At 41.5% G+C, this 27,762-nt stretch overlaps 1 protein-coding gene and 1 long non-coding RNA gene across 2 annotated transcripts in view; one reads left to right on the top strand and one right to left on the bottom strand.

Annotated features, from left to right (window-relative positions):
• Positions 1–27,762, top strand: part of DNAJC3 (DnaJ heat shock protein family (Hsp40) member C3) — a 92,895-nt gene extending 65,133 nt beyond the window's left edge. The window contains exons 9-11 of the mRNA XM_040486977.1: positions 20,926–21,058; positions 21,905–22,053; positions 24,004–27,762. Of these exons, the coding sequence (XP_040342911.1) occupies positions 20,926–21,058; positions 21,905–22,053; positions 24,004–24,161 (440 nt within the window). The 3' untranslated portion in view covers positions 24,162–27,762. The remainder of the gene's footprint in view (positions 1–20,925; positions 21,059–21,904; positions 22,054–24,003) is intronic.
• LOC121037789 (uncharacterized) lies at positions 17,942–20,714 on the bottom strand. Its single transcript, XR_005793979.1, has 3 exons — positions 20,172–20,714; positions 19,456–19,857; positions 17,942–18,221 (listed from the first exon to the last, which is right to left on the bottom strand). It is a non-coding gene; the product is annotated as an uncharacterized LOC121037789 (long non-coding RNA).

Genomic DNA, 27,762 nt, shown 5'->3' with positions numbered 1-27,762 from the left:
AAAAGAAACATAACATAACATATAGAAATTTTTAGCATCAATTTTCCATGGAAAACCAAGTGGTCAAAAAATAAACAACACTATGTAGAGGATTTGAGAAGTATACCAGGACTGTAAATTTTGAATTCTATAGTATGCAAGTAGAGACTAACTCTTTTCATAGTCCCTCTGGACATTTGTTAAAATTAATCCTAAAATAACACTCAAAGAAAAATTCCATAAACTTTAAAAATAAGAGATAATATTCTTTTTTTGTGCATTCAACAGATTTTTTTTCAATTAATTAAAACATACATTTGTCACAAAACTTAAAATAATAAACATGAAGCTGTATCTTTAAAAATTACTGATAATGGTTTCATATTGATGGGAGTAATGACATCTTTTGATATCTTTCATGAGGTGTCTATATGCAACTTGGTGAAAAGCTTAGGTTCTAGGTTAAGTTTAATACCTGGTCGGTTTATTTCCTGAGATTTGACTTCTGTCAATTTTTAGAATACAGATTCACTGTAATGAGTCAGGATGGTGGCAAGTGCTGGGGGCTCTGTTAGATGGAAATGATGGACAGAGCTCACTGGTGACTGCATTCAGACGGTAACCCAACCAGCATGTCCACATATGGTGCTATGGAGAAGGATTCCTACTCCAGTCTGGCTTCATTTAGTCCTGGAAACTCATTCTTTATGTTCTACAAGCATCTGCATATGGTGTGAAAATATGCTCAATAACATGCCATTGATTTTATTCTTGAGCACATGAAGAACCATCAACGGTAGCGAAAGAGCCAAGCTTCACAATTAGTTGTTTGCACATGTGTCCCTTATTCTTTTTTAAAAAATTAATTATTTAAATTTACATCCAAGTTAGTTAGCATATAGTGCAATAATGATTTCAGGAGTAGATTCCAGTGATTCATCCTCTATGTATAACACCCACTGCTCATCCCATGAAGGGTCTTCCTTAATGCCCCTTACCCTTTTAGCCCATCCCCCACCCACAACCCCTCCAGCACCCTCAGTTTGTTCTCTGTATATAAGAATCTATTATCCTTTGTCCGCCTCTTTGTTTTTATATTGTTTTTGCTTCCCTTCCCTTATGTTCATCTGTTTTGTCTCTTAAAGTCCTCATATGAGTGATGTCATATGATATTTGTCTTTCTCTAATTTCTCTTAGCATAATACCCTCTAGTTCCATCCACATAGTTGAAAATGGCAAGATTTTCTTTTTGATTGCTGAATAGTACTCTATTGTGTATATACACCACATCTTCTTTATCCATTCATCCGTCAATGGACGTTTGGGCTCTTTCCATACTTTGGCTATTATTAACAGTGCTGCTATAAACATTGGGGTGCATATGCCCCTTTGAAACAGCATACCTGTATCCCTTGGATAAATACCTAGCAGTGCAATTGCTGGGTTGTAGGGTAGTTCTATTTTTAATTTTTTGAGGAACCTCCATACTGTTTTCCAGAGTGGCTGCACCAGTTTGTATTTCCATCAGCAGTGCAAAAGAGATCATCTTTTTCTGCATCCTCGCCAACATCTGTTGTTGCTTGAGTTGTTAATGTTAGCCATTCTGACAGGTGTGAGGTGGTATTTCAGTGTGGTTTTGATTTGTATTTCCCTGATGATGAGTGTTGTTGAGCATCTTTTCATGTATCTGTTAGCCATCTGGATGTCTTCTTTGGAAAAGTGTCTATTCATGTCTTTTGCCCATTTCTTCACTGGATTATGTTTTTTGGATGTTGAGTTTGAAAAGTTATTTATAGATTTCGAATACTAACCCTTTATCTGATATGTCATTTGTGTATATCTTCTCCCATTCTGTTGGTTGCCTTCAGTTTTGCTGAATGTTTCCTTTGCTGTGCAGAAGCTTTTTTTTGATGAGGTCCCAATAATTCATTTTTGCTTTTGTTTCTCTTGCCTCCGGTGACGTGTTGAGTAAGAAGTTGCTGCGGCCAAGATCAAAGAGGTTTTTGCCTGCTTTCTCCTCAAGGGTTTTGATGGCTTCCTGTCTTACATTGAGGTCTTTCATCCATTTTGAGTTTATTTTTATGCATGGTGTAAGAAAGTGGTCCAGGTTCATTTTTCTGCATGTCGCTGTGCAGTTTTCCCAGCACCACTTGCTGAAGAGACTGTCTTTAACATTGGATATTCTTTTCCGCTTTGTCAAGGATTGGTTGGCCATACATTTGTGGGTCCATTTCTGGATTCTCTATTCTGTTCCATTGATCTGAGTGTCTGTTTTTGTGCCAGTACCATACTGTCTTGATGATTACAGCTTTGTAATACATCTTGAAGTCTGGGATTGTGATGCATCCAGCTTTGGTTTTCTTTTTCAGGTTTGCTTTGGCTATTTGGGATCTTTTCTGGTTCCATACAAATTTTAGGATTGTTTGTTCTAGCTCTGTGAAGAATGCTGGTGTTATTTTGATAGGGATTTCATTGAATATGTAGATTGCTTTGGGTAGTATTGATATTTTAACAATAATATTTGTTCTTCCAATCCATGAGCATGGAATATTTTTCCTTTTTTTGTGTGTGTGTCTTCTTCAGTTTCTTTCATAAGCTTTCTGTAGTTGTCAGTGTATGGATTTTTACCTGTTTGGTTAGGTTTATTCCTAGGTTATGGTTTTTGGTGCAGTTGTAAATGGGGTCAATTGCTTGATTTCTGTTTCTGTTGCTACATTGTTGCTGTATAGAAATGCAGCTGATTTCTGTGCATTGATTTTATATCCTGAGACTTTGCTGAATTCATGGATCAGTTCTAGCAGTTTTTTGGTGGAATCTTTAGGGTTTTCCATATAGAGTATCATGGTGTCTGCAAAGACTGAATGTTTGACCCTCTCCTTGCTGATTTGGATGCCATTTTTTCCTTTGTGTTGTCTGACTTATGAGACTAGGGCTTCCAATACTGTGTTGAGTAACAGTGGTGAGAGTGGGCATCCCTGTTGTGTTCCCGGCCTTAGGAGGAAAGCTTCCCCATTGAGGATGATATTAGCAGTTGGTCTTTCATATATGGCTTTTATGATCTTGAGATATGATCCTTCTATCCCTACTTTCTTGAGGGTTTTTTTTCTTTAATCAAGAAAGGATGCTGTATTTTGTTAAATGCTTTCTCTGACTCTATTGAGAGGTTCGTGTGGTTCTTTTTCTTTCTTTTATTGATGTGATGTATCACACTGATTGAGTTGCAGATATTGAACCAACCCTATATCCCAGGTATAAATCCCACTTGGTTGTGGTGAATAATTCTTTTTTTTTTTTTTTTAATTTTTTTTTCAACGTTTTTATTTATTTTTGGGACAGAGAGAGACAGAGCATGAACGGGGGAGGGGCAGAGAGAGAGGGAGACACAGAATCGGAAACAGGCTCCAGGCTCTGAGCCATCAGCCCAGAGCCCGACGCGGGGCTTGAACTCATGGACCGTGAGATCATGACCTGGCTGAAGTCGGACGCTTAACCGACTGCGCCACCCAGGCGCCCCTAATTCTTTTAATGTATTGTTGGATCCAGTTGGTTAGTATCTTGTTGAGGAATTTTGCATCCATGTTCGTTAGGGAAATTGGTCTGTAGTTCTTTTCAGTGGGGTCCTTGTCTGGTTTGGAATCACGGTAATGCTGGCTTCATAGAATGAGTTTGGAAGTTTTCCTTCCATTTCTATTTTTGGAACAGCTTCAAAAGAATAGATATTAACTCCTCTTTAAATGTTTGGTAGAATTCCCCTAGAAAGCCATCCAGCCCTGGACTCTTGTTTTTTGGGAGATTTTTGATTACTGGTTAGGGGTCTGTTCAAATTTTCTATTTCTTTCAGTTTTGGTAGTTTATATGTTTCTAGGAATTTGTCCATTTCTTCCAGCTTGCCCAATTTATTGGCATATAATTGCTGATAATATTCTCTTATTTTTGTTTGTATTTCCACAGTGTTGGTTGTGATCTCTCCTCTTTCATTCTTGATTTTATTTATTTGGGTCCTTTCCCTTTTCTTTTTGATCAAACTGGCTAAGAGTTTATAAATTTTGTTAATTATTTCAAAGAACCAGCTCCTGGTTTCATTGATCTGTTCTTTTTGTTGTTGTTTTTGTTCTTTTTTTTTTTTTTTTTTTTTGCTGTTCTTTTTCCAACTCTTTAACGTGAAAGGTTAGGTTGTGTATCTGAGACCTTTCTTCCTTCTTTAGGAAGGCCTGGATTGCTATATACTTCCCTCATATGACCACTTTTGCTGCATTCCAGAGGTTTTGGACTGTGGTGTTACCGTTTTCATTGGCTTCCATGTACTTTTTAATTTCCTCTTTTACTTCTTGGTTAGCCCATTTATTCTTTAGTAGGATGTTCTTTAGTCTCCAAGTATTTATTGTCTTTCCAAATTTTTTCCTGTGGTTGATTTCGAGTTTCATAGTGTCGTGGTCTGAAAATATGCATGGTATGATCTCAATCTTTTTGTACTTCTTGAGGGCTGATTTGTGTCCCAGTATGTGATCGGCTCTGGAGAATGTCCCATGTGTACTCTAGAAGAGTGTGTATTCCGCTTTAGGATGAAATGTTCTGAATATCCATCTGGTCCAGTGTGTCGTTCAAAGCCATTGTTTCCTTGTTGATTTTCTGTTACATGATCTGTCCATTGTTGTAAGTGGGGTGTTGAAGTTCCCTACTATTGTGGTATTACTATCCATGAGTTTCTGTATGTTTGTTATTAATTGATTTATGTATTTGGGTGCTCCACGTTTGGAGCATAAATGTTTACAATTGTTAAGTCTTCTTGGTGGATAGACCCCTTAATTATGATACATTTCCCTTCTTCATCTCTTATTACAGTCTTTATTTTAAAAAAATCTAGTTGTTTGATGTAAGTATGGATACTCTGGCTTTCTTTTGGTGACTATTAGCATGATATGGTTCTCCATCCCCTTATGTTCAATCTGAGGGTGTCCTTAGGTGTAAAATGGGTCTCTTGTAAACAGCATATAGATGGATCTTATTTTCTTATCCATTCTGTTACCCTGTGTCTTTTGATTGGGGCATTTAGTCCATTGACATTTAGAGTGAGTACTTAAAGATACAAATTTATTGCCATAATGTTGCCTGTAGAGTTGGAGTTTCTGGTTGTGTTCTCTGGTCCTTTCTAGTCTTTATTGCTTTTGGACTTTTTTGTTTTTGTTTTTCTGTTTTTTTCATCTTTTCTCAGAGTCCACCTTAAAATTTCAGGGCTGGTTTAGTGGTCATGAAATCCACTAGTTTTTGTTTGTCTGGGAAACTTTTTATCTTTCCTTCTATTTTGAGTGACAACTTTGTTGGATAAGGAATTCTTGGCTGCATATTTTTCTAATTCAGCACATTGAATATATCCTGCCTCTCCTTTCTAGCCTGCCATGTTTCTGTGGATGGGTCTGCTGCAAACCTGATCTGTCTTCCCTCATAGGTTAAGGGCTTTTTTCCCTTGCTGCTTTCATGGTTCTTTCCTTGCCTGAATATTTTGTGAATTTGACTATGATAGTCCTTGCTGATGGTCAGTTTTTGTTGAGTCTAATGGGAGTTTTCTGTGCTTCCTGGATTTTGATGTCTGTGTCATTCCTTGGTTAGGAAAGTTTTCCACTGTGATTTGCTCACATAAACCTTCTACCCCTTTTTCTCTCTCTTCATCTTATGGGACTCCTATGATTCGGATGTTATTCCTTTTTAATGAGTCACTGAGTTTTCTAATTCTTAAATCGTGTGGTTTTGCCTTAGTGTCTCTCTTGTCTTCTGCTTGATCAGTTTGTCCATAACTTTGTCCTCTGTATTGCTGAATTCCTGCTCTGCTTCATCCATCTTTGTCGCTGTGGCACCTATTGGAGATTGTATCTCAGTTATGGCATTTTTAAATTTTGACCTGACTGGATTTTACTTCTTTTATTTCTGAAAAAAGGAATTCTATGCCTGTTTCCACCCCAGCTAGTATTTTTATTATCGTGATTCTAAATTCTGGTTCAGACATCATGCTTGTATCTGTGTTAAGTCCCTGGCTGTCATTTCTTCCTGTTCTTTCTTTTGGGGTGAATTCCTTCGTGTTGTCATTTTGAAGGAAGGAAAATAATTAGTAAAGTAAAAAGCAAAATTAAAATTAAAAAATTGAAAACAACACACAAAAAAATCAAAGGATGCTAGATCCTAGGTGTGTTTTCATCTGGTTGTTTTAAGAACCTTGATAGAATAGAGAAAAAAGGGAAAGAAGAAAAAAAAAGGAAAACATTTGAAAATATAAAAAATGAATACAATAAAATAGAATGAAATGATGAAAATAAAGTAGAATTTAAAAAATTTACAAAAATAAATACAGTAGAAAAATATTTTTTTATAAAACAAAATAAAAATAGATTTATCTTTCTGTATTCAAGAATAAGAAAAGAAAAAGGGAAAATAAATTGAATACATGGACCAGTGAACAGAATGAAATACAATTGAAATTATATCCAGTTTCCGCTAGAAGTCAAACTACGAAGCACTTTAGAGTCCATAAACTAAGCAGGCGGAGAGACTTGTGTTCCTCTAGAGCAGTTAGCCCAGTTGGACAGGGCTTGGTGTAACACCTTGTTTTCCACTAGATGGTGCTGCTTAATTACTGGGGTGGATCATTGTGGCGAGTGTAGGCATGTATGCGCATGTGCAGGAGGGGTGAAAATGGCTTCACCCAGCTACCCAGTCTCTAGCATCAGAACTCTGCTCTTGTCAACCCGCAGTCTAGCACCCCTCCTTTTTCTGTGGCTTCTGTTCACTCCCCTCTTCTACACTGTACGTGACGAACCCATCAGCCTGCCAGGTGGCATGTCCCTTCCGAGTTTTATCTCAAATGGGGCTGTTTCCAAACCCCTCACTTCTGAGGGCCCTGCAGTGTTGACCTGCTCAGACCCTCTGGGGGAGGGTCTTACTGAGCAATGGCTGGGTGCTGGCCCACCCCCAGGAACGTTGGGGTAACTGCGCTGCTGCAGATACCCCAAGACTGCAACTGGGTTTTGGCCCACCCCAGAAAAACCCCAGAAAAAGTTCACATGATCGTGTAGCAGCAGGGTTTCAGGGATTATGGTAAATCACAACACGCATCTGGCACCAGGTTTCACCCTTAATGTCCTTCTTCCAACACCAGTGAACGTGGCTGTTGTCCAGGGTCTGCTGGGACCTTTGCCTGTGGCGAGGCTGCACAGCCTCTACCCAGTGTCCTCCCAGCAGGGGAACCACCTCTCCCCCTGTGGCCCAAGGACCTCTCAGACCTCATTCTCTCTCCTGGGGATTCGTCCTTCCCACCAGAGCTCTGCCAGATATTGAGCTGCAGGGTTTCAGACTCTGCACTCCCTATAGAGTCAATGTTATTTAAACCCTCTCCTTTCTCCCTTTCTTGTTCAGTCACTTGCAGGTATTTCCACTTTTTCTCTTTCTCCCCAGCTGCTCTCAGGGGAAGTGCTTTTCCTGTACTCTCCTCCCTGTCTCCGTCCTCTTGACACAAACAAAAATAGCTCCTTACCCTCCATGGCTTCTCCCTCCCCCAGTTAACCTCTCTGTACTACATACTTGCTGAGTTCTGTGGTTCACATTGTGCACATTGCTGTGTTAATCTTCAATTCAGTGTTCTAGGTGTACAAGATGTTTTGGTGTCGATCTTAGCTGCATTTCAGGGACAAGAGAGGCAAGAAAAAACCTTCCATGCTGCTCTGCCATCCTGGCCCCTTGTCCATTTTTAAATTGGATTATTTGTTTTTTGGGTGTTGAGTTTTACAAGTTCTTTATATACCCTCTATTAGATATGTCATTTACAGATATCGTCTCCAATTTTGTAGGTTGCCTTTTAGTTTTGTTGATTGTTTCCTTTTGCTGTGCAGAAGCTTTTTATTTATTTTTTCATATTTTAATGTTTATTTAAAAATTTTTTAAATGTTTATTTTTGAGAGAGACAGAGCATGAGTGGGGGAGGGGCAGAGAGAGAGAGGGAGACACAGAATCCGAAGCAGGCTCCAGACTCTGAGCTGTCAGTATAGAGCCTGACGCTGGGCTTGAACCCACGAACTATGAAATCATGACCTGAGCCAAAGTCAGATGCTTAACCAACTGAGCCACCGAGGAGCCCCAATGTTTGTTTATTTTTGAGAGACACAGAGACAGAACACAAGTGGGGGAGGGGCAGAGAGAGATGGAGACAGAATCTGAAGCAGACTCTAGGCTCTGAGTTGTCAGAGCCTGATGTGGGGTCGATCTCACAAACTGTGAAGTCATGACTTGAGCCAAAATCCAGAGTCGGACGCTTAACCAACTGAGCCACCCCGGTACCCCTGAATGTTATTATGTTTGTGTTACTACATTTGATGGAGTCATGAGTTCCCTAGGTCTATTCTCATTTTGCATAATTCTTTTTACTCTCTTTTGTGTTCAACTAGATCACTTTCCGTTCTTGTCTTCTAGGTCATTAATTCATTCCTCTGCTTCTTCCAGCCTGCTGTTCATTTCATCAAGTGTGTTTCTCATTTAATTTATTGAGCCCTTTATCTCTGCTATGTTATTCTTTATCTCTGTTGTTTCACTCATGTTCTCCACTCTTTTCCCAAGTCCAGTGATTATCCTTAAAGTCTCCCTCCACCAGGCATGTTACTTATATCCGTTTTGCTTTAGATTTCTGGCAATGGCCTTGTCCTATTCTTTCATTTGGGACTAATTCTTCTATCTTGTCATTGTGTCTAAGTCTCTGTGCCTACTTCTGTGTGCTAGGAAAGGCAACTATCTCCTGTTCTTGAGGGTGATGGCTTTATGAAGAAGAGGTCCTGTAGTGCTCTGTAGTGTCCCCTGTTCCCCAAGGCCTGGCTCTTCCAGGAGCGTCTCCAGTGTGTACTGCGTGTACCCTGCTCTTGTGCCCCTGCTGCTTTATCCTTCAGGCTGGTCATCTCCAGAGCCTTTCTTTGCCTGTTGTGGACATTGCTTGATCCCTGGCCTGAACGTGGTGAGTTCTAACTAGTTGTGCTCTGGTCGGCTTGTGAAATGTGACGTGTTGTCGCTGCCGCTGGAACAGAGGCCTTGGAAAACTCCTGGATGGGGAGATGAGGTGTCAGAAGGGGTTTGGGCTTGTCTGGGGGAGGGTGCCAGTCACACTGGGACTGAAGTGGGCCTGACTGGGAAGGGCAGTTCTTCTGGTGCATGGGGGGAAGGGGAGCTTGGTGTAAGCAAGTTAGGTAGTGAGCGTCCGGGCTCTGTGCTTATGCTCAGGGGCAGGGCAGGGCAGGGACATGGTGCTGACTGGTTCCTTTGTTCCCAGAGGGGGCCTATGTTTGAATGCTGCTTCTCGGGGACACACTCTGAAATGAGCAGCTAACCTCCCACTGTGTGCCCCTGGTGCTCTTCCAATTGCTGTTTCCATGCTGTATGTCCGCAGGCTGTTTGCCCAGCCTTTTCTCCAAGAGCAGTACAATGTGCTCTAAGTTCCCCCAGAGCCAATCACGCTGACCCTAAAATTCTAGGCTGTAAGCCCCGCTGGTTGTAAGAACCTGCAAAATTTGGGTCCTCTCACTTTCCTAGCCAATTGCTATGGTGATTTATTTTCCCTGCGTGCTCCTCTGTGTGGTACTCTGTCTTTTGCCCTTCTCTATGATTCCAGCACTGTCCCTACCACAGTGGCCACAATCTGTTTTTCTCCCAAAGAGTGTCTTTGCACTTCCTGCCTCTTTTGAGGTGGCCTCTTCTCCACTCTTAGTTGTGGAGTTTGTTTTTCCTGTCTTCAGATGGATTTTGGGGGTATTGAGGATGACTTCATAGTTACGTAGTTGTATTTGTGGGATGAGGCAAGCCTAGGGTTCTCTTTCTCCTGCTGTCTCCAGCATCTTTAGCTGTTTTTAAGGTACGAGTACGTTCACATTGTTGTGCAACCACACGAAATGACAGGACAGTTTGTGGCCTCAGCTGGAAAACTCCAAAGATAATGGTTGGAGTTATCTGAAGCCTTATCTAGTCACGCGGCTGGAGGTTGATGCTGGCTGTTGGCAGAGGCCTTAGCTGGGGCTGGTGGCTAGAGCACCTGCCTGTACCTTCTGCATGTGGCCTGGGCTTCTTCACAGCGTGCTGGCTAGGTGCCAGGGCAAGTATTCTGTAACCCCAAGCCAAAGACTTTTCCTACACTGGGGACCTCGTTCTTGCCCATGGTGTTTCTCCACCTTCTCCACCATCAGACGGGGAGAGGATCACTGGCAGAAGCCACAGTTCCAGGTCATCTTGTTACCCTCACCCCAAAGACCAGGAAAGCCCCAACTCCAAGAGACCTCTCAGACTCCAGAACACTCCTCCTATGTTTTTTGGTACATTGTTTCCATTATATTCATTTTCAGGACAGTTGTTTGGACCTTGCATTGACTTCTCTCTATAAACAGTTGTATGGGATGCCTAGCTTCTAGGTCCAATCTGTGACTGCTGCATTAACTCCATTTGACACAGGTGTTCTGGTATTACTATGGATATCCAAAATTCTAAGAAAAGGAGCCGAGTAGTACTTTTTCTAGATAAAGAGCTGGCCTGGGCAAAATTGTAAAATAGATAAAGTTTGTCTTTGATGTCCTGTGTACAGATTCTTGTGTCCTCTTGCTTATCCTGAGACACTATCTCATGACACTCTCTAGGCTCACCATCTTCCACAAAAATATTCTGTGTTCAAGATTTATACCACCTCCTTGCTTCAGTGCTCTTATGCCCCCAGTACAGTAGTATTTGAGGAACAGTGGCTAATTTTAGGATATTTACATAAAACACGGATAGATTTCTATTCCTTATGATATAAGCAAGTGCCTGTGCCACCACTTACATGTTAGGCAGTGTTGGGGGCAGGTATAGAGCTACAGGGCTCATCCTGAGTCAGGAAGGACTGAGAGTGGATCATATTTGTCATGGCTGCTGCTTTTTTTTTTTTTTTTTTGAGGTCATTGGCCAGATTCCCTGGCTCCTAATATATGGGGAGAAGGAAGGGAAGAGATTGGTTGTATTTAAGATCATACCTAAAGTTAGCTTTGTAAGTTGGAAGCTGCTTGTATACAGTTGACCCTTGAACAACATGGGTTTGAACTGCATGGGTTCACTTACATGTACATTTATTTTGATAAATACAGTACAGTAGTGTAAATGTATTTTTTCTTTCCTAGTATTTAAATTTTATTCTTTAGCTTACCTTATTGTAACAATACAATGTATAATATATATACAAAATCTGTGTTAATCCACTGTTCATGTTATGGGTGAGGCTTCCGGTCAGCACTGGCTACTATTAGTTAAGTTTTTGGGGAATCAACAACTATATGCAGATTTTCTTTTGTGTAGGGGGTCAGTGCCCTAACCCTGACATTGTTCAAGGGTCATCTGTTCTGATGATGCTAGTCATATAACTGTGGGCCCACGTAGTCAGAATCTTGAAAGCAGGTATTTTTGAACCTTCCATGTCTTGAAATAGGTGCATCTCCCTTAGCTTCACCTAAGGAGTTGGAAGCAGGTTGTTAGCCTAGAAAATGGCTTAGTCCTTTGCAAAGACAACTAGTGTAAGATGCTGTATATGTGGATTGCTTAAGTCCTTTGGTTATAAATTCATGAACTGTAAGTCTGGCCTCCATTTTTATTTACATACAGACTGCTTAGCCATAGCCCCTTCTTTTCTTTTTAAAAGTGCATGGTTTCAGGGGCGCCTGGCTGGCTCATTTGGTAGAGCCTCCAACTCTTGCTTTTAGGGTCATGAGTTTGAGCCCCATGTTGGGTATAGAGATTACTGAGAAAAATAAAAGTGCATGGTTACAGGGGAGACTACGAAGCTCCCTGCTCTGTGGGGATTAGCACATTTACCAATCAGCTTAGATTTAGCACATTTGCATATCATATATTACTGGGCAAAACATGGTACCACTTGTATCTTGGCAACACTGGGACTTCCTCTAGGAAATACCAAGGAATCCATGAGCTTAATAGGAGATGGAGAAATGGAAATATTTACAGTAGTTCAGCAGCATTATGCGGCAGAAAAAGATACGTTACAAGCTAATTTCCAAATGATCAAAAGCTTAAAGTATTGGAAAAAATATTAAGGAAAAAAATTGGGACAGACACCAGGTGTGGGAGATGTAGCTGGAACAGAAGTCCAGGGGCAGGAGAATGATGGGGTCCTTTGCTTTTCCAGTGGTGACAGGCACATCTGACTGGACAGAGGGGAAGTTTGGATAGGGGGAAGAAAGACATTTGATAGGTTTTTGTGTGACCTCAAATATTGAAGTGACTTCTTTAAGAGAAATAAAAACAAACCCAAGTATTTATCATGTTACAATAGAGACAGACTAAGTACATGGAACAAGGCCTATATTTATGTCTGTCTACTCCAGGGCTTAAATACAGTTGGTGAGATCTCCTGACTATTGATAGAGAAATTATAGTGCAGGATTTAGAATTTCATAGTCTGACAAACTGAAATTCTCTCTTTGTATTTTACTGTTGACACTATCGTGAGATCTCCTGACTATTGATAGAGAAATTATAGTGCAGGATTTAGAATTTCATAGTCTGACAAACTGAAATTCTCTCTTTGTATTTTACTGTTGACACTATCTCTTTTCCAAGTGAAAAATTCAACACCTATGTATACAGCACATTGATATATAGCTTCAGTTACTGTGCAGGCCATGTTATGTCCAGTGTACAGAATTAAACCTCTACACTATTTAAATCAGCCTAAAATGTAATGGTTGAGCTTGCCCTCAGTCTAATGTTGGAATGCAGTCTACTGTAGGAAGTAGTTACATGCATGGAGTTTGACTTTAATAATATCAGAAGTAGCTCACTGTTTTCTTACATGATGAGGCTATATTATAAGAGTTCTTGGATAAGGTCGTTGTCTTAAGAATGAATATGTAGAAAACAAGGTGGTAGAAAATTTATGATTTCCATTGTCTTTATTAGGACAGTCTCAAAGCAGGGAAACATTCCCCCTTACATGCGATTATGAGAAATTTCAAATACAGAAAGAAGTAGAAAGAATTTTACAGTAAGCACTCATGTCCTCACTATCTAGATTCTGAAGTTAATATTTTATTATGTTTTGTCATATTTAATCTGCCTATCCCTCTATTTTTCTGTCAGTTCATCTTTTTTAGATGCATTTCAAAACAATGTAGACTTTAGTTTACTTTTCCCCAAATACTTCAACTGGCATATCATTAACTAGAATTTGTTTACTGTTTTCCTTTTTATTCCTTATTGAGGGAGAGTAGTTTTAGATACAATGAAATGCACAAATCTTAGGGATACCAATCCTGAGTTCTGATACCCATGTCATCTATTAAAAAGAAAATTATTTGTGACACTTGTTAAAGACCTTAAGGAAGGCTTTATTCTTGTGAAGGGGAGTGGCTAATCACCATAGGTGTAGGGACCACTACTGCAGTGTGGGGTCTTGCAGTGAGGGGGAGACTGGGTTCAACTCTGACACCAACAAGGACAAGTGGGGATTTATAACCAAGGAGCATCGTGGGGGTCACTGGATGGAAAATTACCAAGAGGAAACATCATGGAAAGGGGGGATTCTTGCTAGATGGACTCAACTGGATTCTTGCTGATGGCAGGCCAGGGTAGGGAATGAGAAAATTGATCAGATACAAATTCAAATTTGGTCAGATACCAAAATCAGGGAGATGTTAGGTAAACTGACTTAGCAGGATTCTTGCTCAAACTGGATTCTATAACAACCAAGAGGAAAACCCAAGGTCAGGCCCTTAGAAAGAGGTCTCAGAGGAGCCTGACTAAAATTTTGGTTAAAGAGAGTGTCAAACGCAAACTCCTATCAAGATGCAGAACATTACATTTTCTTCTTGTCCCTTACCAATCAGTCCCAATCCACTGCTCAGGCAGCCCTTGTCCTGATTTTCCTCATTTAGATTTTCCAATTCTAGATCTTCATATTAATAGAACCATATCGTATGTCCTCTTTTTTTTAATGTTTATTTTTGAGAGAGTGTGCATGAGTGCAAGTGGGCAGAGAGGGAAACACGGAATCTGAAGCAGGCTCCAGGCTCTGAGCTGTCAGCACAGAGCCCGACGTGGGGCTTGAATTCACAAACCATGAGATCATGACCTGAGTAGAAGTTGGATGCTTAACCCACTGAGCCACCTAGGCGCCCCTCTTTAACTTCTAATACTGATAGTTTTGTAATTCTTTTTTTCCCTCTTAATATAGCTTGAGTTTGGCCAAATTTATTGGTCTTTTAAAGGCAACAACTTTAGGGATTTATTAATGTTTTCTATGATTTTCCTTTATTTCATTGATTTCTTCTTTGTTTCCTTCCTTTGACTTATTTTGGGTTTACTTTGTGCTTTTCTGGCTTTTTGTGGTTGAATTGCCACTGATTTTAGGTCTCTCTCTCTCTTTTTTCCTTCAGTATAAGCATTTAAATTTTTAATGTTTTTATTTATTTTTGAGACAGAGAGAGAGACAGTGCACGAGTAGGGGAGGAGCAGAAAGAGAGGGAGACACAGAATCCAAAGCAGGCTCCAGGCTCTGAGCTGTCAGCACAGAGCCTGACGCGGGGCTCAAACTCACGGACTGTGAGATCATGGCCTGAGCCAAAGTTGGATGCCCAACCGACTGAGCCACCCAGGCGCCCTTCAATATAAGCATTTAAAGCTGTACGTCTCATATTTTGTTTTCATTATCATTTGGTTTGAAATGTATTGTAATTCCCTTCTTTTTTGACACATGGATTATTTGGATTTTTTTTTAAATTTTGAAATGTTTGGTGGTATCTTATTAATTTTATGTGGTCACTGTACATACTTCATGTGATTTCCTTCCTTTTAAATTTATGTAGACCTGTCTTTTAGTCCAGTATGGTGTCTGTTTTTGCTGACTGTTCTGTGTGAACTTGAAAATAATGTGTATCTGCAGTTGTTGCGTGTAATGTTTATGTTAGTTTTCCCATCAATTGCTGAGAGAGGAGAGTTTTCAAGATCTTTAATTACCTGTTGTGAAGGTTGCAAACTTTCTTATCTTTCCCTTTAATATTGTCCATTTTTCCTTTAAGCACTTTAAAGGTCTGCTATTAGCAACGCACGCATCTGTGACTGCTAAATTCTGCTCGTGAACACCGCTTCCTGTCTCATATCCCCTCCTACCAAGTCCAGAAAGGAGTATTTCAGTATTCTCAAAAAACTCAGAGGAAGAATTATTTTTTACCCCAGATTTTTATATATAGCAAACTATCAATTAGGGTAGTTTTTTGTAATTATTTGGAAATTTTCCTTTTCAGTTCCATATCTCTGTGGAAAGCCTGTGGCTTTAATTCTCTGTGGAAATTGTTCTGTTTAGTTTTTCTTTTAGGATCAGTTTGTGTTACTCATTTGAGTTTTCAAATTTAGCAAAGTAGTCTCATTATTTTAATTTCTTCTATCTTATTTGTCACTTATTTCTTATTTTTGGTTTTGATCCTGCTTTCTTTTCCTGATTAGGTTAGAGATATGTATTGATTTTTGCCAAGAACTAAGCCTTTTGACTTACCAGTTCTTTTTCTTCTTCATCCCTCCTTTGGTTGTGGCTTCTCTAGCTTTCTCCTTGGTAAGTTCATCCTCGAGGGGTTCCTAGGAAAATTTATTTTCTCATTTCTTTTACGTTTGTATCTTTATTCTTAAAAGGATGGTTTGGTTAGATAAGAAATCCTTTGCTCACACTTTTTCTGTATCTTGAAGTTATTGTTCCATTGTCCCCTGGCACAGAATATTGCTCTGGAAAATCTGGGGCCAGGTTCAAAGAGCCCTCATCTTTCAAATGCATAATTAGACTAGCCAGCATAGGTCTTCGTCTTTACTGTTACCATCCAGTTTGCCCTGACACCTAGTGTGCCCTTTCCTGAAATAACAAATGAATTTACAGATTGAAAATGTCTTAAATTTAATCTGGGGGCGCCTGGGTGGTTCAGTTGGTTAGGTGACCGACTTCAGCTCAGGTCATGATCTCACAGTCCGTGAGTTCGAGCCCTGCGTCGGGCTCTGGGCTGATGGCTCAGAGCCTGGAGCCTGCTTCGGATTCTGTGTCTCCCCCTCTCTCTATCCCTCCCCTGCTCACACTCTGTGTCTCTCTGTCTCTCAATAATAAATAAACTTTAAAAAAATTTAAAAAATATTTGAATTGTTTTGTTCTACTGGTTTGGTTTTCTCCTTCTGAGATCTAATTATGTGTAGGTTGTATTCCCTTTGCTTGTTGGGTATAGCTGCTGTTTTTTCTCTAGTCTTCTTAAACTCTTTATTTCCATTTCATTTTGTTAGATCCTTATTTTTTTCCATATGATGCTGCTTCCGGTGCTCCTTCTCATTTCATCTGTAATTCTACGATAGTTGTGATCTTCTTGAGTATTGACTACTCACATTTTTGTCTCCTCTTTGTCTCTCTCTTTGCTGAGTTCTTATTCTGCTTTGTGATTACCCTTACAAGAGGGGATTGGATAAGTTCTAAAAATTCATGGCATGTTTGCTCAGAATTCTCATGTGTTCGGCTACTGTTCTGATGTGTGTTCATCAGGTAAGTCTTGGTGCTCTTTTCCTGTCTCTATTTAAAAGCTGTCCTTGAATTGATGCTATACCATTTTCTTAAAAATCTATTTTGAGAGAGAGAGAGAGAGCGAGCGCATGAGCAGGGGAGGGGCAGAGAGAGAGAGAGAGGATCCCAAGCAGGCTCCAAGCTATCAGCATGGAGCCCGACATGGGGCTCAAACCTAGGAAGTGTGAGACCATGACCTGAGCTGAAACCAAGAGTCAGGCACTTAACTGACTGAGCCACCCAGGCGCCCCGATGCTGTACCATTAAAATGAATTATCCTGCCCTAGCTATTTGTGGGCAAGTCCTTTGGTGTGTGTGTGTGTGTGTATAAGGGAGTGCTGGGGACAGGGCAGCCTTCTGTACTTAGCAATTGCAGTCCTCTCTGCTTCACTGTTTCCACAGACATTCTGCCTCCTGCTAAAATGGCCTTTCTACATAGCTCTGCCCTCTCTGCTTCTCTGAACCAAACCGTGTCCAGGTCATCAGCTGCCAGCCCTGCTGCCCCTCTGCCCACTTCCTTTGCTACCAAAGGGGTATATCTTTTACACTTGAGGGTGAGCCCTCACCTTCAGAGAGCACATAGTTGCTGGGGTTTTCTGAGATGTGCTGCTCAGGGCTATTTTCTCTTCTCGTATTCTCTTTTTTCTGTCTTTTCCTGAGTAAGGTCTTTGCTTTATCTCCACTCTGTCTGGCTTCGGATTTCATGGGTCTCATAATATGCAAAGGATATAGGTTGTCACTATAGGGTGAGCCCATACTCCTAGAAAGTTTTTGTTTTTGTTTTTGTTTTTGTTTTTGGGCTTTCTCACTATTGCTTCCCCCTCTCATCTTGGATTCATGGCTGATATTAGCTAATTTTAGCAGGCCTTGTACACTTGGATTGTTTTGCATGATGTCCTGGAGGAGATGGTTGGTGTCCATGGACATATTTATATTGGGGTCTGATGTTCTCTTTTAGAGGCTCTCTAGGTCCCTGTACTGAGAATAGACTTTTAGGGGGATAAGGGTGGAAGCCGGAAACAGCTGTTCAGGTGTATTAACGGTGGACTGCATATGTCACATTGGTCATTGGAGAAATGGTGAGAAGAAGGTAAATTCTGGACATAGTTTTTGGGATTTTCTAGTGGACTGAAGGACTGAAAGAGGCAGTCTTTTGCAGCTGTGCACATCTGTCTTTGAAATGTTGCTTCTGCACTGGAGAGCTTAAAGCAGGCTTTAAGTGGGTGGGACTGTTCGCAGGGAGACTTCCCCTGTGGCGCTTGCCATCTGGCCCAGTTGCCAAAATGAACAGGAAATTAATCATTTTACTTATTGGGTGGAGTTCTTGTCCTTGTTTAGTCCAGGTCTGTTGTAGAGATCTGGAGTGTCCGTGGGCTTGGTTCTGCCACCCTTCCTGGTTCCCACAGCCACATCGGGGGCTGCGCCATGTGCGCATCTTCTGTTCGGTTCAGAGACTGATTCTTGGGCCCTGGTGGGGCGAATGCAGCAGTGGCGGCTGCACACTCACAGGGAGAGCCCGCCCAGACATCCCTCAGTTCTCTCCCGAGCTGTCCTGGTGGTTGTGTAAGCTGCCCCTGCTTGCTGAATGCTGAACTGAGGATCCTTGGCCAAACACAATGGCTCCCACATCTGCGAGGGCCTCTGCTTGCACTGGGGTTCTCTACACGCAGGAATCAAATGGGATCATGGTAATAATGAATAAACCTTTCTTTCAGAAACTTCTGAAAGTTTCTGGTCTGCTGCTGTTTTTGGTGCTGCCGTGATTCTATTATTTTTGTGTGTGTCATTTCTGTGGAAGAGTGGGATGGAAGGGCTGTGCCCTCCTCTGCCTGCCAGCTTGGTCTAGTTTGCTTTGTTCCCTAGGAATCGACTGGGGGGACTGGCAGAAAAAGGATTTGGGAAGATTTTTTAGATTCAGAGGATAGAAAATGAGTTGGCTGATATGTAATAGACGGTTTATTCAGGGCCTGAATATTTCTGGCTTATTCTGCTTTTCACGGATGCTTAATGACAGTATGGGATAAACATAATTGGGTGTTACTTTTATTTTTTTGAAGATTCCTCCTTAGAGTGTGGAATCGGAGTAAATATAATGTCCATGGTAAGTTTTAACGTCACCTAAAGTAAGTTTCTAATTAAATTACCTACCTGTAATCATGTGAATGTAGGAAACAACCTATATAATTTTATATTTTTTCTGTATGGGGAAAAATGTGCCTACCTTAAGTTTTAATAAAAGATAGAAGACTGCTTCGAAGGAGACAGTCTGAACATTTAAGAATTAAAACATGTTTAAAATGTAGAGTTTGCATTAATAGCAAAATGGCATATATTGAAACATTTTGTATTAAATTCCTTCAAAGTACATTTCCTTACTAGATTGTGGCATCAAGTGCTATGGGTATTAATTGTAAAGTTAACCCTCACTACTATTTATGATGGTTTTGTATACTAAATTGGAAAGGTATTTTATGTTGTCATTGTGGATTGGGTGACCGTAATAATGTTTCATATTAATACGCAATACTAATGCACTGAGGTAGGAATTAGGATAAAAATTTAAACATACCATCCCCGACGGGCCAAAGGTAGCATGGGTGCATTTTCTATGGAGTGCAGGCTTATGACAGTAACTGTCCCTTATGCAGGGGATACCTTCCAAGTCCCCCAGTGTATGCCCAAAACTGCAGATAGTACTGAACCCTATATATACTGTTTTTTCCTATACATACATATCCATGATCAAGTTTCACTTATTAATTAGGCACAGTGATAATAAACAGTAATAATACAACAGTATTAATGAATAATAAAACGGAATAATTATAACAAAATACTGTCATAAAAGTTATGTAAATGTGGTCTTTAGAAATACCTCATTGTCCTGTACTCACCCTTGTTCCTGTGATGATATGAGATGATGAAATGCCTGCAGGATGAGTCGAAGTGAGGTGAATGACATAGGCATTGTTGTGACAGGGCATTAGGCTGCTCTTGACCTTCCAGCACTATGTCAGAAGGAAGGATGATCGGCCTTCCTACTCCCTTCCAGGATCAGCTGTTGCCAAGACCAATGCTCAGGCATGTCATCAAGAGAGAGGTCTTTTCCCACAGTGCATTGCACTTCCATAAAAACTAGAATTTGCATTCAGCAGTCCATTATTTGAGATGTCTGTCCAGGGAGAACAATAAGGAAGACTTGTATTGGAGCTTCTCAAGGCCGCTCCTAGATTTGATGATTGGGTAGGAGGACACATGAGACTCAGCATACAGTTGTACTCCGGCTAAGATTTAACCTAGTGAAAGGGTACAAAGTAGTATCAGCAAAGAGAAAAGGCATATGGTGCAAATTCCAGAGGAAACCAGGTAGAGGATTCCAAGAGTCTTTCTCTGTGAAATTGTAGGACAAGCTAATTCCTCAAGACGTGTGAAGTGTTGCCTACTGGGGAAGTTTGGTAGAGCCACCACCCAGGGTGTTTATTTGAGGCTGGTCAGGTAGGCACCTTCTGCCCATCCCCTACCCAAATTCCAGACTCCCAGAAGGAAAGAAGATGTTTAGCATAAACCACATTGTTTGTACAGACATTTAGGCACGGTGAGCCATTCTTACCAGGGAGTGGTGGGAACACTCCTGCAGCCCGTCTTTCGAGAGGTCAGCCAGGACCAGCCTTACCAGCAGGCCCTTCTAAGGATAACAGTTTCAAGCTGGCTATGTTGGCTCTTTTCTGGGTGACTTAGATATCCAGATGCCTTGTGTTCTAGATATTAAAGTATTTGAAAATGAGATAAAAGACATAATGTGGATTGTTATCAGACTTCCTATACTGGGACAGTCAGTGTGTGTTGTTTTGCTTTGATTCATACTTTAAAAAACATCAGGTTTGTAACAGCTCCTGGGTGACACAGACATTCTGGTTGCTGATGGTTCCTCTTGGGCTCCCTTTATAAGCCTCTGATTCTTCTGAACTGTGGACCCATAGCTGACTGTGCAGATTTTCTTTGCCATGGTCTTATTTTCCTTTGTAACAATCACTTCAATCTTAGTGATGGTTAAGACTGCTTTGTATAAAGTATGGGCATTAAAATACCTCAAAGATGTGGTGAAGGTAATGTGGGAGGGTGGGCAAGTAAACAAATAGCAGTGATTGAGTGGGAGTAAAAAGCTACCTAAATTCAGCCTTAATTATGCTATGCCTTTCATAAGTTTGCTAACAAAATCATTACTATAACTTCTTAGGCTCTTAAGCAGTAATTGCACGAGAGTAAAGGGTCAGGATAGTGACTTTAGTGTCAATCTTACCAGATAAGTAGAGGTTACAAATTGCATTACCTTTAACAGCATTATCTTAAACATAATTTGACAGCTATTCAGGATTATGAAACTGCTCAGGAACACAATGAAAATGATCAGCAGATTCGGGAAGGTCTAGAGAAGGCACAGAGGCTACTGAAACAGTCACAGAAACGAGATTATTATAAAATTTTGGGAGTAAAAAGGTGAGTTATTAATTTAAAATTTACATAAATCAACTGTTTTAAAGCTTATCATTGCTCTTCCTTTTTTCTCTGATTCATTGCTTTCTTTATGTAATTTCAGTCATGGATTAAACCTAACCATCTTTAACATAGTGAAGCTATTTTGTTACAGGCAGATTTCTTTGATAGCAACTAGTACTGCAGTGATAGGGAATTAGTAGTTGGTGACAAAGGTATGACACTGTAGCATGAATAGATCCTGCCCTAGATTATTTAGGAAGGGTAAGGAGGTAGGAGTGAGCTTTCTTTTGTGAGGACAGGAGGGAGAGAGGGGGAAAGAAAACTCTAGGCCTAAAAAAAAAGTGGCACTTTTGAGAATTAACTTACACGCACTGAGATCTACAAAAGCTGGGTAATGTCAGACCCACTTTCCCTGAAGAAGGAACCATCAATCTTTTATCAAAAGTTGAACCTTTGTTAAGTAAGCTAACCAGATGCAAAATAGAAAGTGGGTTTCAGACTCAGAGTATCTCTTTTAATGCCAAGATTTGTATCATGGTAGGCTGGAAATTCAGAAAGTTTAAAAACACATCTGTGTGATTTTTTTTTTAAAGGGAACATTGCAAAGATCAAAAGTAATTTCTCCCCAGTGAGATTCTGATCTTAGGGAACAAGTATCTGAGGAAGCCTGACCAGCTTTAATGATCATCCAGTCTGGATATTTAATGTTCAGCCTGTGACACCATGGGCACGATTAGAAGAACCAGGTTGCTAACTTGCCGGCGGGATCATAACTGTCTTTTAGTTTTTTGTGGCTGTGTGTTGGGCACTGCTTAACTAATGATTATTTATTTTCATACTTCTCAGAAACGCCAAAAAGCAAGAAATCATTAAAGCATACCGAAAATTAGCATTGCAGTGGCACCCAGATAACTTCCAGAATGAAGAAGAAAAGAAAAAAGCTGAGAAAAAGTTCATTGACATAGCGGCTGCTAAAGAGGTCCTCTCTGACCCAGGTATTGTTTGTCCTTCGCATTTTCTGTTCTTCTGAAATGGCCGAGTCTGCTATGCGCAGACGTCTAGCTCCGTTCCTTTGCTGACTTGGAGACAGGGTCACACAGGGGGGACAGGCGGGCTGCTCAGGGCCACCCCGTAGGAGCTGGGGACCACTGGGTCCCCCGCCTTGCAGTTTCAGAAGTTCAGATGTCATGCCTGCCCCCGTCAGACTCAGGGCCCTTCTGTCTGGCTCAGTGGAAAGACCAACAAGCTTGGAATCAGAAGGCCTGATTTGACTCTTCGCTCTACTGCCAAAGTTCTTAGAGCTTTTTGAGCCTCAGATTTTACACCAGTGAGGGGGATGTCTTAGGTTCCTTCCACCTTCCCGGATCACTGATGAATTCTTTATACCAAACTTCTAGGAGCTCGATTAGGAAACCAGAATGCCTTGGGGGGGAGGGGGGGCGGGCAGTGAGGGTGGGAGGTGTATACCTAGCCCAGGAACCTTGTCCTGAATCAAATGTTCATTAGATTTACTGGTTGCTGGAATGTTTTTATCATATGCTAAAATGGCCTGGAAAACGAGAGAGAAAATGAAGAAATTAGGTAATACTGAACAATGCTTAGACATTTCCAGAGGGAATTTAATGTTAAGCTAATACCTATTGCTTTTTTGTGCCTTTCCATGTCAGTAGGAGTAGAAGCTATGACTTGAGCTAGACAAATTCATCAAAAATAGAAGGGACTCCAGATTTATGCCCATTTGGCAATTTTTTTTTTTTTAATTTTTAAAGTGTATTTATTTTGAAAAGAGAGAGACGGAGAGAGAGAGAGAATCCAAGCAGGCCCCACACTGTCAGCACAGAACCTGACATGGGGCTCGAACCTACATGACCTGGGCTGAAGTTGGACACTTAACCGACTAAGCCAACCAGGTGCCCTCCTTGGCAAATCTTTTTTGAACATCTGTTCCTGCTATGGAATCGAAGCTGTATGGCCCTCTATTTGCATTTATAATCCTGTAAGGGATTATAGGATTGGAAATGGAGTTAATGAGCACAGCAGGATAGTCTATCTTTTCACTCAGCAAACGAGTGCCAGCAACATTCTCAAATGGTCTGTCTTCAGCTGGCACAGTGGACAGGTGGGGGGGCCACAGTGGACTGGGAGCTGGGAATCTTCGGCGGGGGGTGGGGGGGGTGGTGGGCATATGGGGAGACGACCCTGCAGCTGAGCACTAAGGATGGCAGGGAGCCAACCAATGGAGTTGGGGCCGATAGTCACAAAGTACCTACAAATGCAGTTCTTTTCTGGATGCTTAGGAGTTCTTTTGGTTCTGTTCCTTTTTCTTAGCCCCTGTTCTTATTTTAGGGATGAATAGTTTTTTCTAGTCTGAGTGTAGTCACTTGCTCTCCTGCCACCTGCAGGATTCCTTTCTCCCGTTTGCCTGCATTAGCCTCTGTCTCGTCAGAGACCCTCCTTGGGACTGAGAGGTACAGCGGTGAGGGCAGCCTCCTGTGCTGCACAGCAGGGAACCTTAAGTCCAAACGGAACTAAGAGTGAGGCGTGGAAAGCTGTTGAGACTGTGTTACTGGGGTGAGGACGGTGACGTGGCTCTTTGATCATAGGGGTGTGACTTTTGGAGGTCTCTTTCTTTGCAATTATTTTTTTCCAGAGAATTTCCTTGGGTAGCTTCTTGTGAGGAGAGAACATTCAGGGGGCCTGAATTTCAAGGAATACCCATTTCCAGCCCTGAACCTCAACCCTTTTTCTGTGACCGGTATTTCTTCTCTAGGCTGTTTCTCCTGAGACCAAACCTTTGAGCTGGGCAGGAATGGGGGAGCCGGGATCTGTGTGTCAGGCATGACTGATTTGATAAGAGAGAAGCCAGGAATCCTGTGATGCTCCCTTCCCCCTCCCCAGGCCTTAGTTAATACCTGGGTCTTCATTTTCCGGTTTCTTTCTTGTAGAAATGAGGAAGAAATTTGATGATGGAGAAGATCCCCTGGACGCAGAGAGCCAACAAGGAGGTGGAGGCAACCCTTTCCACAGAAGCTGGAACTCATGGCAGGGGTTTAACCCCTTCAGCTCAGGCGGACCTTTTAGATTTAAATTCCACTTCAATTAAACCAGCTGTTTTTCTGCTCTTCTTCCTTAATTTTTTTAAAGATTAAAAAGAAAGAAACCTTGTCCCGGGATCCTAATGGAAAAAAAAAAAAAAATTCAAATCTCTTAGTTTGTCCATGACCAAAGAGTTGTTTTAATAGGAAAAATCCGTTCTTACCCATTTTAGACTGGAGGTTGATGGGTCTGAGAAGGCAGAGAGGCGAAGACTCGTTCTATTTCTGACAGAGCAGCTCATGTAAATGTTTGAGCCTCTGGAAGAGGGTCTGAGGGAGGTGTGCCTGTGCCAGCGCTCACATAGTTTTCTCACCGGAGCGGTAGACATTCTTCTTCACAGCCTCGCCTAGCCCATCAGTGCCTGCGCGAGGACGGGGAGCTGTAGTTTTTGGGAGAGCAGGTTAAGTTTTAGTATTCTTAGGATATTACCATTTTGAGCTGTGCGGTCCTAGGGACACCTTGGCTTAGATTTTGGTCAGTCCCTTTGCTTGCAGATACCTGTGAAATTACAGAGCCTCGTGAATGCAAGCGCACTTGCACCTCTGCTGGCGTGAGCACGGCTGGCACTGAGGGAGGGACGGAACCCGCCTTTTAGAAAGCCTGCTGCCCAGTGGTAGCTGACATCGCCAGGTACAGACTTTGGATGGGTATTAAGCGTGCATTTTATGTCCAGTACCTGCAAGAGAACACTGAAGACCACTGAAACAGAGTTGATTATAAAAATCTATGGGCCCTTTTGTTTAATATGAAACAAATTAACTAAAGGAGAATGGGTAATACAGCAGTGGTGTTACCTAAAATAGAACTGAGGTGCGGAATGAAATACTTTAATAGCTGAAGCTGTGAGTTAAACAGAATTTCCTGTAACAGGATTGGCTTGGAACGGTCAAGTTGCTCAGTTGACAGAGAGAGAGAATGCCGTGTGCCCCACTTGTAATCAGGGTGGTGGGGCAGCTTCTCTGACTGCCTGGCCAACCCTCTGGGGTTGCAGCCACTCCTACATGGGACTGTCGAGGCAGCAGTTAAACTGTAGACCCGCCGCTTGCCCGGACCTCGATGCGTCTGCTGTTCTGCCAGGAAAAATACACATTTACAAATCTAGTCAGCTCTGGCTGTATTTCCATCATCAAGATGGCATCTCTTCTTGGGATTCTGTCTTCTTACCTTTTAAGAAATTAAGGTATTCAGTCTTTGTGTACTGGATAATTTTTTCCCTAAAAGGTATTATTTTAATCAAGAGCATTAAATATTTATGGAACTATTGATGCTGCATTTAAAATCTAAGAGAATTACTTTAGATAAGAATGATTACCTTCATTCTGGAAAGGTTTTTGTTTTTTGCCTCAGAGCATTTTGACGAGTATGGGTCTCTAATATATTGTTTTTATGAAGTCAGGCATTTTAATTTCAGTGGTGGGAAGCGTCCTGACCACAGCAGCCAAGCACAGAGCGTTTCCTTCCGTGGTCACCCTGCAACGTACGTGAAGAAAATTTCTTTGAGAGACAAAAATCACATAGCTGAGTTAAGCAAAACATATATGTGCTTTTTTACATCTACTTAGAAGTCTGTTTCTTGCCAATAAACTTAACAGTGCATTTGGAAAATTGGGGAACAGTTTGCAGCTTTCCTTTCTTTTTAGTATCTTAAAATGTAAGCCAGTGTGAAGATGATTTCTAAGGGACATTCAATTTTGCTTATTCTTTAATCTTAGTAATCTCATTACTCCACTGTGTCGGCAATATATTTTTTCCAGTCTGGTTCTTTGGTGTCTGTCGTCACTGACCGTTTTGCAGTCTAGCAATGGCCTCTACCTACTTTTGAAGTAAGAATTTTCATGCAGAGTCAGAACAAGGAAATATCCAATCACTTGCCTTTCCATTCAGAGAAGCGGTCTAGAAGGAGCCCGAGGGAGTCAGGACGGTGGAGGCCTGGGCCGCGGGAGATGCATCCCCGGCGCCATTACCCCACGGACCGTCCAAGCTGCCCGGACGGTGGCTCGCGTTTTCTCTACTTGCAGTAACCGTCGTTCCTGCGCCTAAACCTTTCCCGTGGATTCAGTCTAGTCGGCGTAGCTGAAATGTGCAGTTACTTGCTCGTCTTCAGTGAACAGAGGAGAGAAGCTATGGTGCCATGTGCCAGTGCCACAGAGAGGGCTCAGTGACAAAATAATGACCCGCAAGTCCAGCCCTGCTGGGTGTCAGAGGCCACCGCCTGTCAGGGCAGACAGTCCTCCGGGCCATCGAGGGAAAGTCGCTCCTCCTGCTGGCCCCATGGGTGAGGTCATCGCACGGACTGAAAAGGCACTTGTTTTGGGGCTCCTTCCATGTGCCACTCTCTAGGCTCTTGTCTCTGGGGCCCGCAGGTGCCCGGTCACCATGATGGCTCTTTCTGGAAAAGTAAAACCAGAGAGGTGCCAAGCCTTAGCTGTATTAAGGTCCTCCCTCCCTCCTCAGTAAGCTCCGGAAGCGAAGTCTCACTTGTCTGTACACTGTGGACACTTTGCCTTCCACAGCAGCCGGGAACGAGCACAGCAACCTAGAAACGCGAGAAAGGTCCTAAAAGAGAATAAACTAATTTAGTGCCCAGTTTTGAAAGTTTGTGCTTTCTTTCCATGGATAAATGAAAAATGGAGGACAACCTCAATAGTTTACTGTGAATTGGATGAACGTCATGCTAACTTTAAAACGTCTTCAGTCAGTGTTAAAAATGTATCTTAAATATCAGTATGAAAGCAGAACTTTTGGGGACTCTGATAATGGAATGTAAAAACTACCTTTTTTTTTTTTTTTAAGAGAAAAATGCTGATAACCAAGTAGGGAAAAAGTTCATAGAATCACAATTTGAAATTGGCAGCATTTCCTATTCATGGTGGAAAATGAAAGATTACACCTTTAAAGGCATGAAATTGGTCAGCAGTTGTGACATTTACCATGAAAAAGCGTAAGAGACTTCCATTAAAAGTGGTTCCTCGGTCAGGTTGTGTTTGAGCCGCCTGCCTTAAAGCCCAGAGGTCACAGTGACGGGCCTTACAGACATTTTCAGAGTACACGTCAGCGGTGGCACCTAGAGAAGTTCACGCAGCCTCTTTGAACGTAGTGATTTTCCCGTATTTGTAAAGGAAGGAGGAAGGCAAATGCTCATTTGTCCACAAATAACATCCTTACTCTAAATCAGATCATTCCTTTTGTTAGCAGAGTCTATGCTGTAATTGCAAATGATGTTAATAGGTGGGGATTTTTTTTTTTAATGGATGATCTCATTTGCTGAATGATTTAAGAGTCAGATTAGCCACTGCGTGGCCTTGTGTATAAGTAACAGGTTTTGTTGCACTCGTCTGTGGTCGGCCCCTCCTGCCTGCAGGGGAAGGAAAGAGTGTGGAGGAGGTGGATCCTGGAGATGTTTGAGAAGTTAAAATATTACTCCTACTATAAGGCTATAGCTGGTTTTGAGTGAGACAAGACTAAATAACTTCATCCATCCCAAGTTAGTGTTTTAATAAAGAAACTGAAAATTAATTCAAATGGGTCTCAGATATGTCTGCAAATATGGGTACTATTTTTATGCCCATGTATTTTCACATTTAATAAAAATATTTATGGTCAAATCA

Source organism: Herpailurus yagouaroundi, unplaced genomic scaffold, assembly GCF_014898765.1.
Source record: "Herpailurus yagouaroundi ecotype Mexico unplaced genomic scaffold, PumYag 164, whole genome shotgun sequence".
Taxonomy (NCBI): domain Eukaryota; kingdom Metazoa; phylum Chordata; class Mammalia; order Carnivora; family Felidae; genus Herpailurus; species Herpailurus yagouaroundi.
This window is presented reverse-complemented; position numbering and strand designations above follow the sequence as displayed.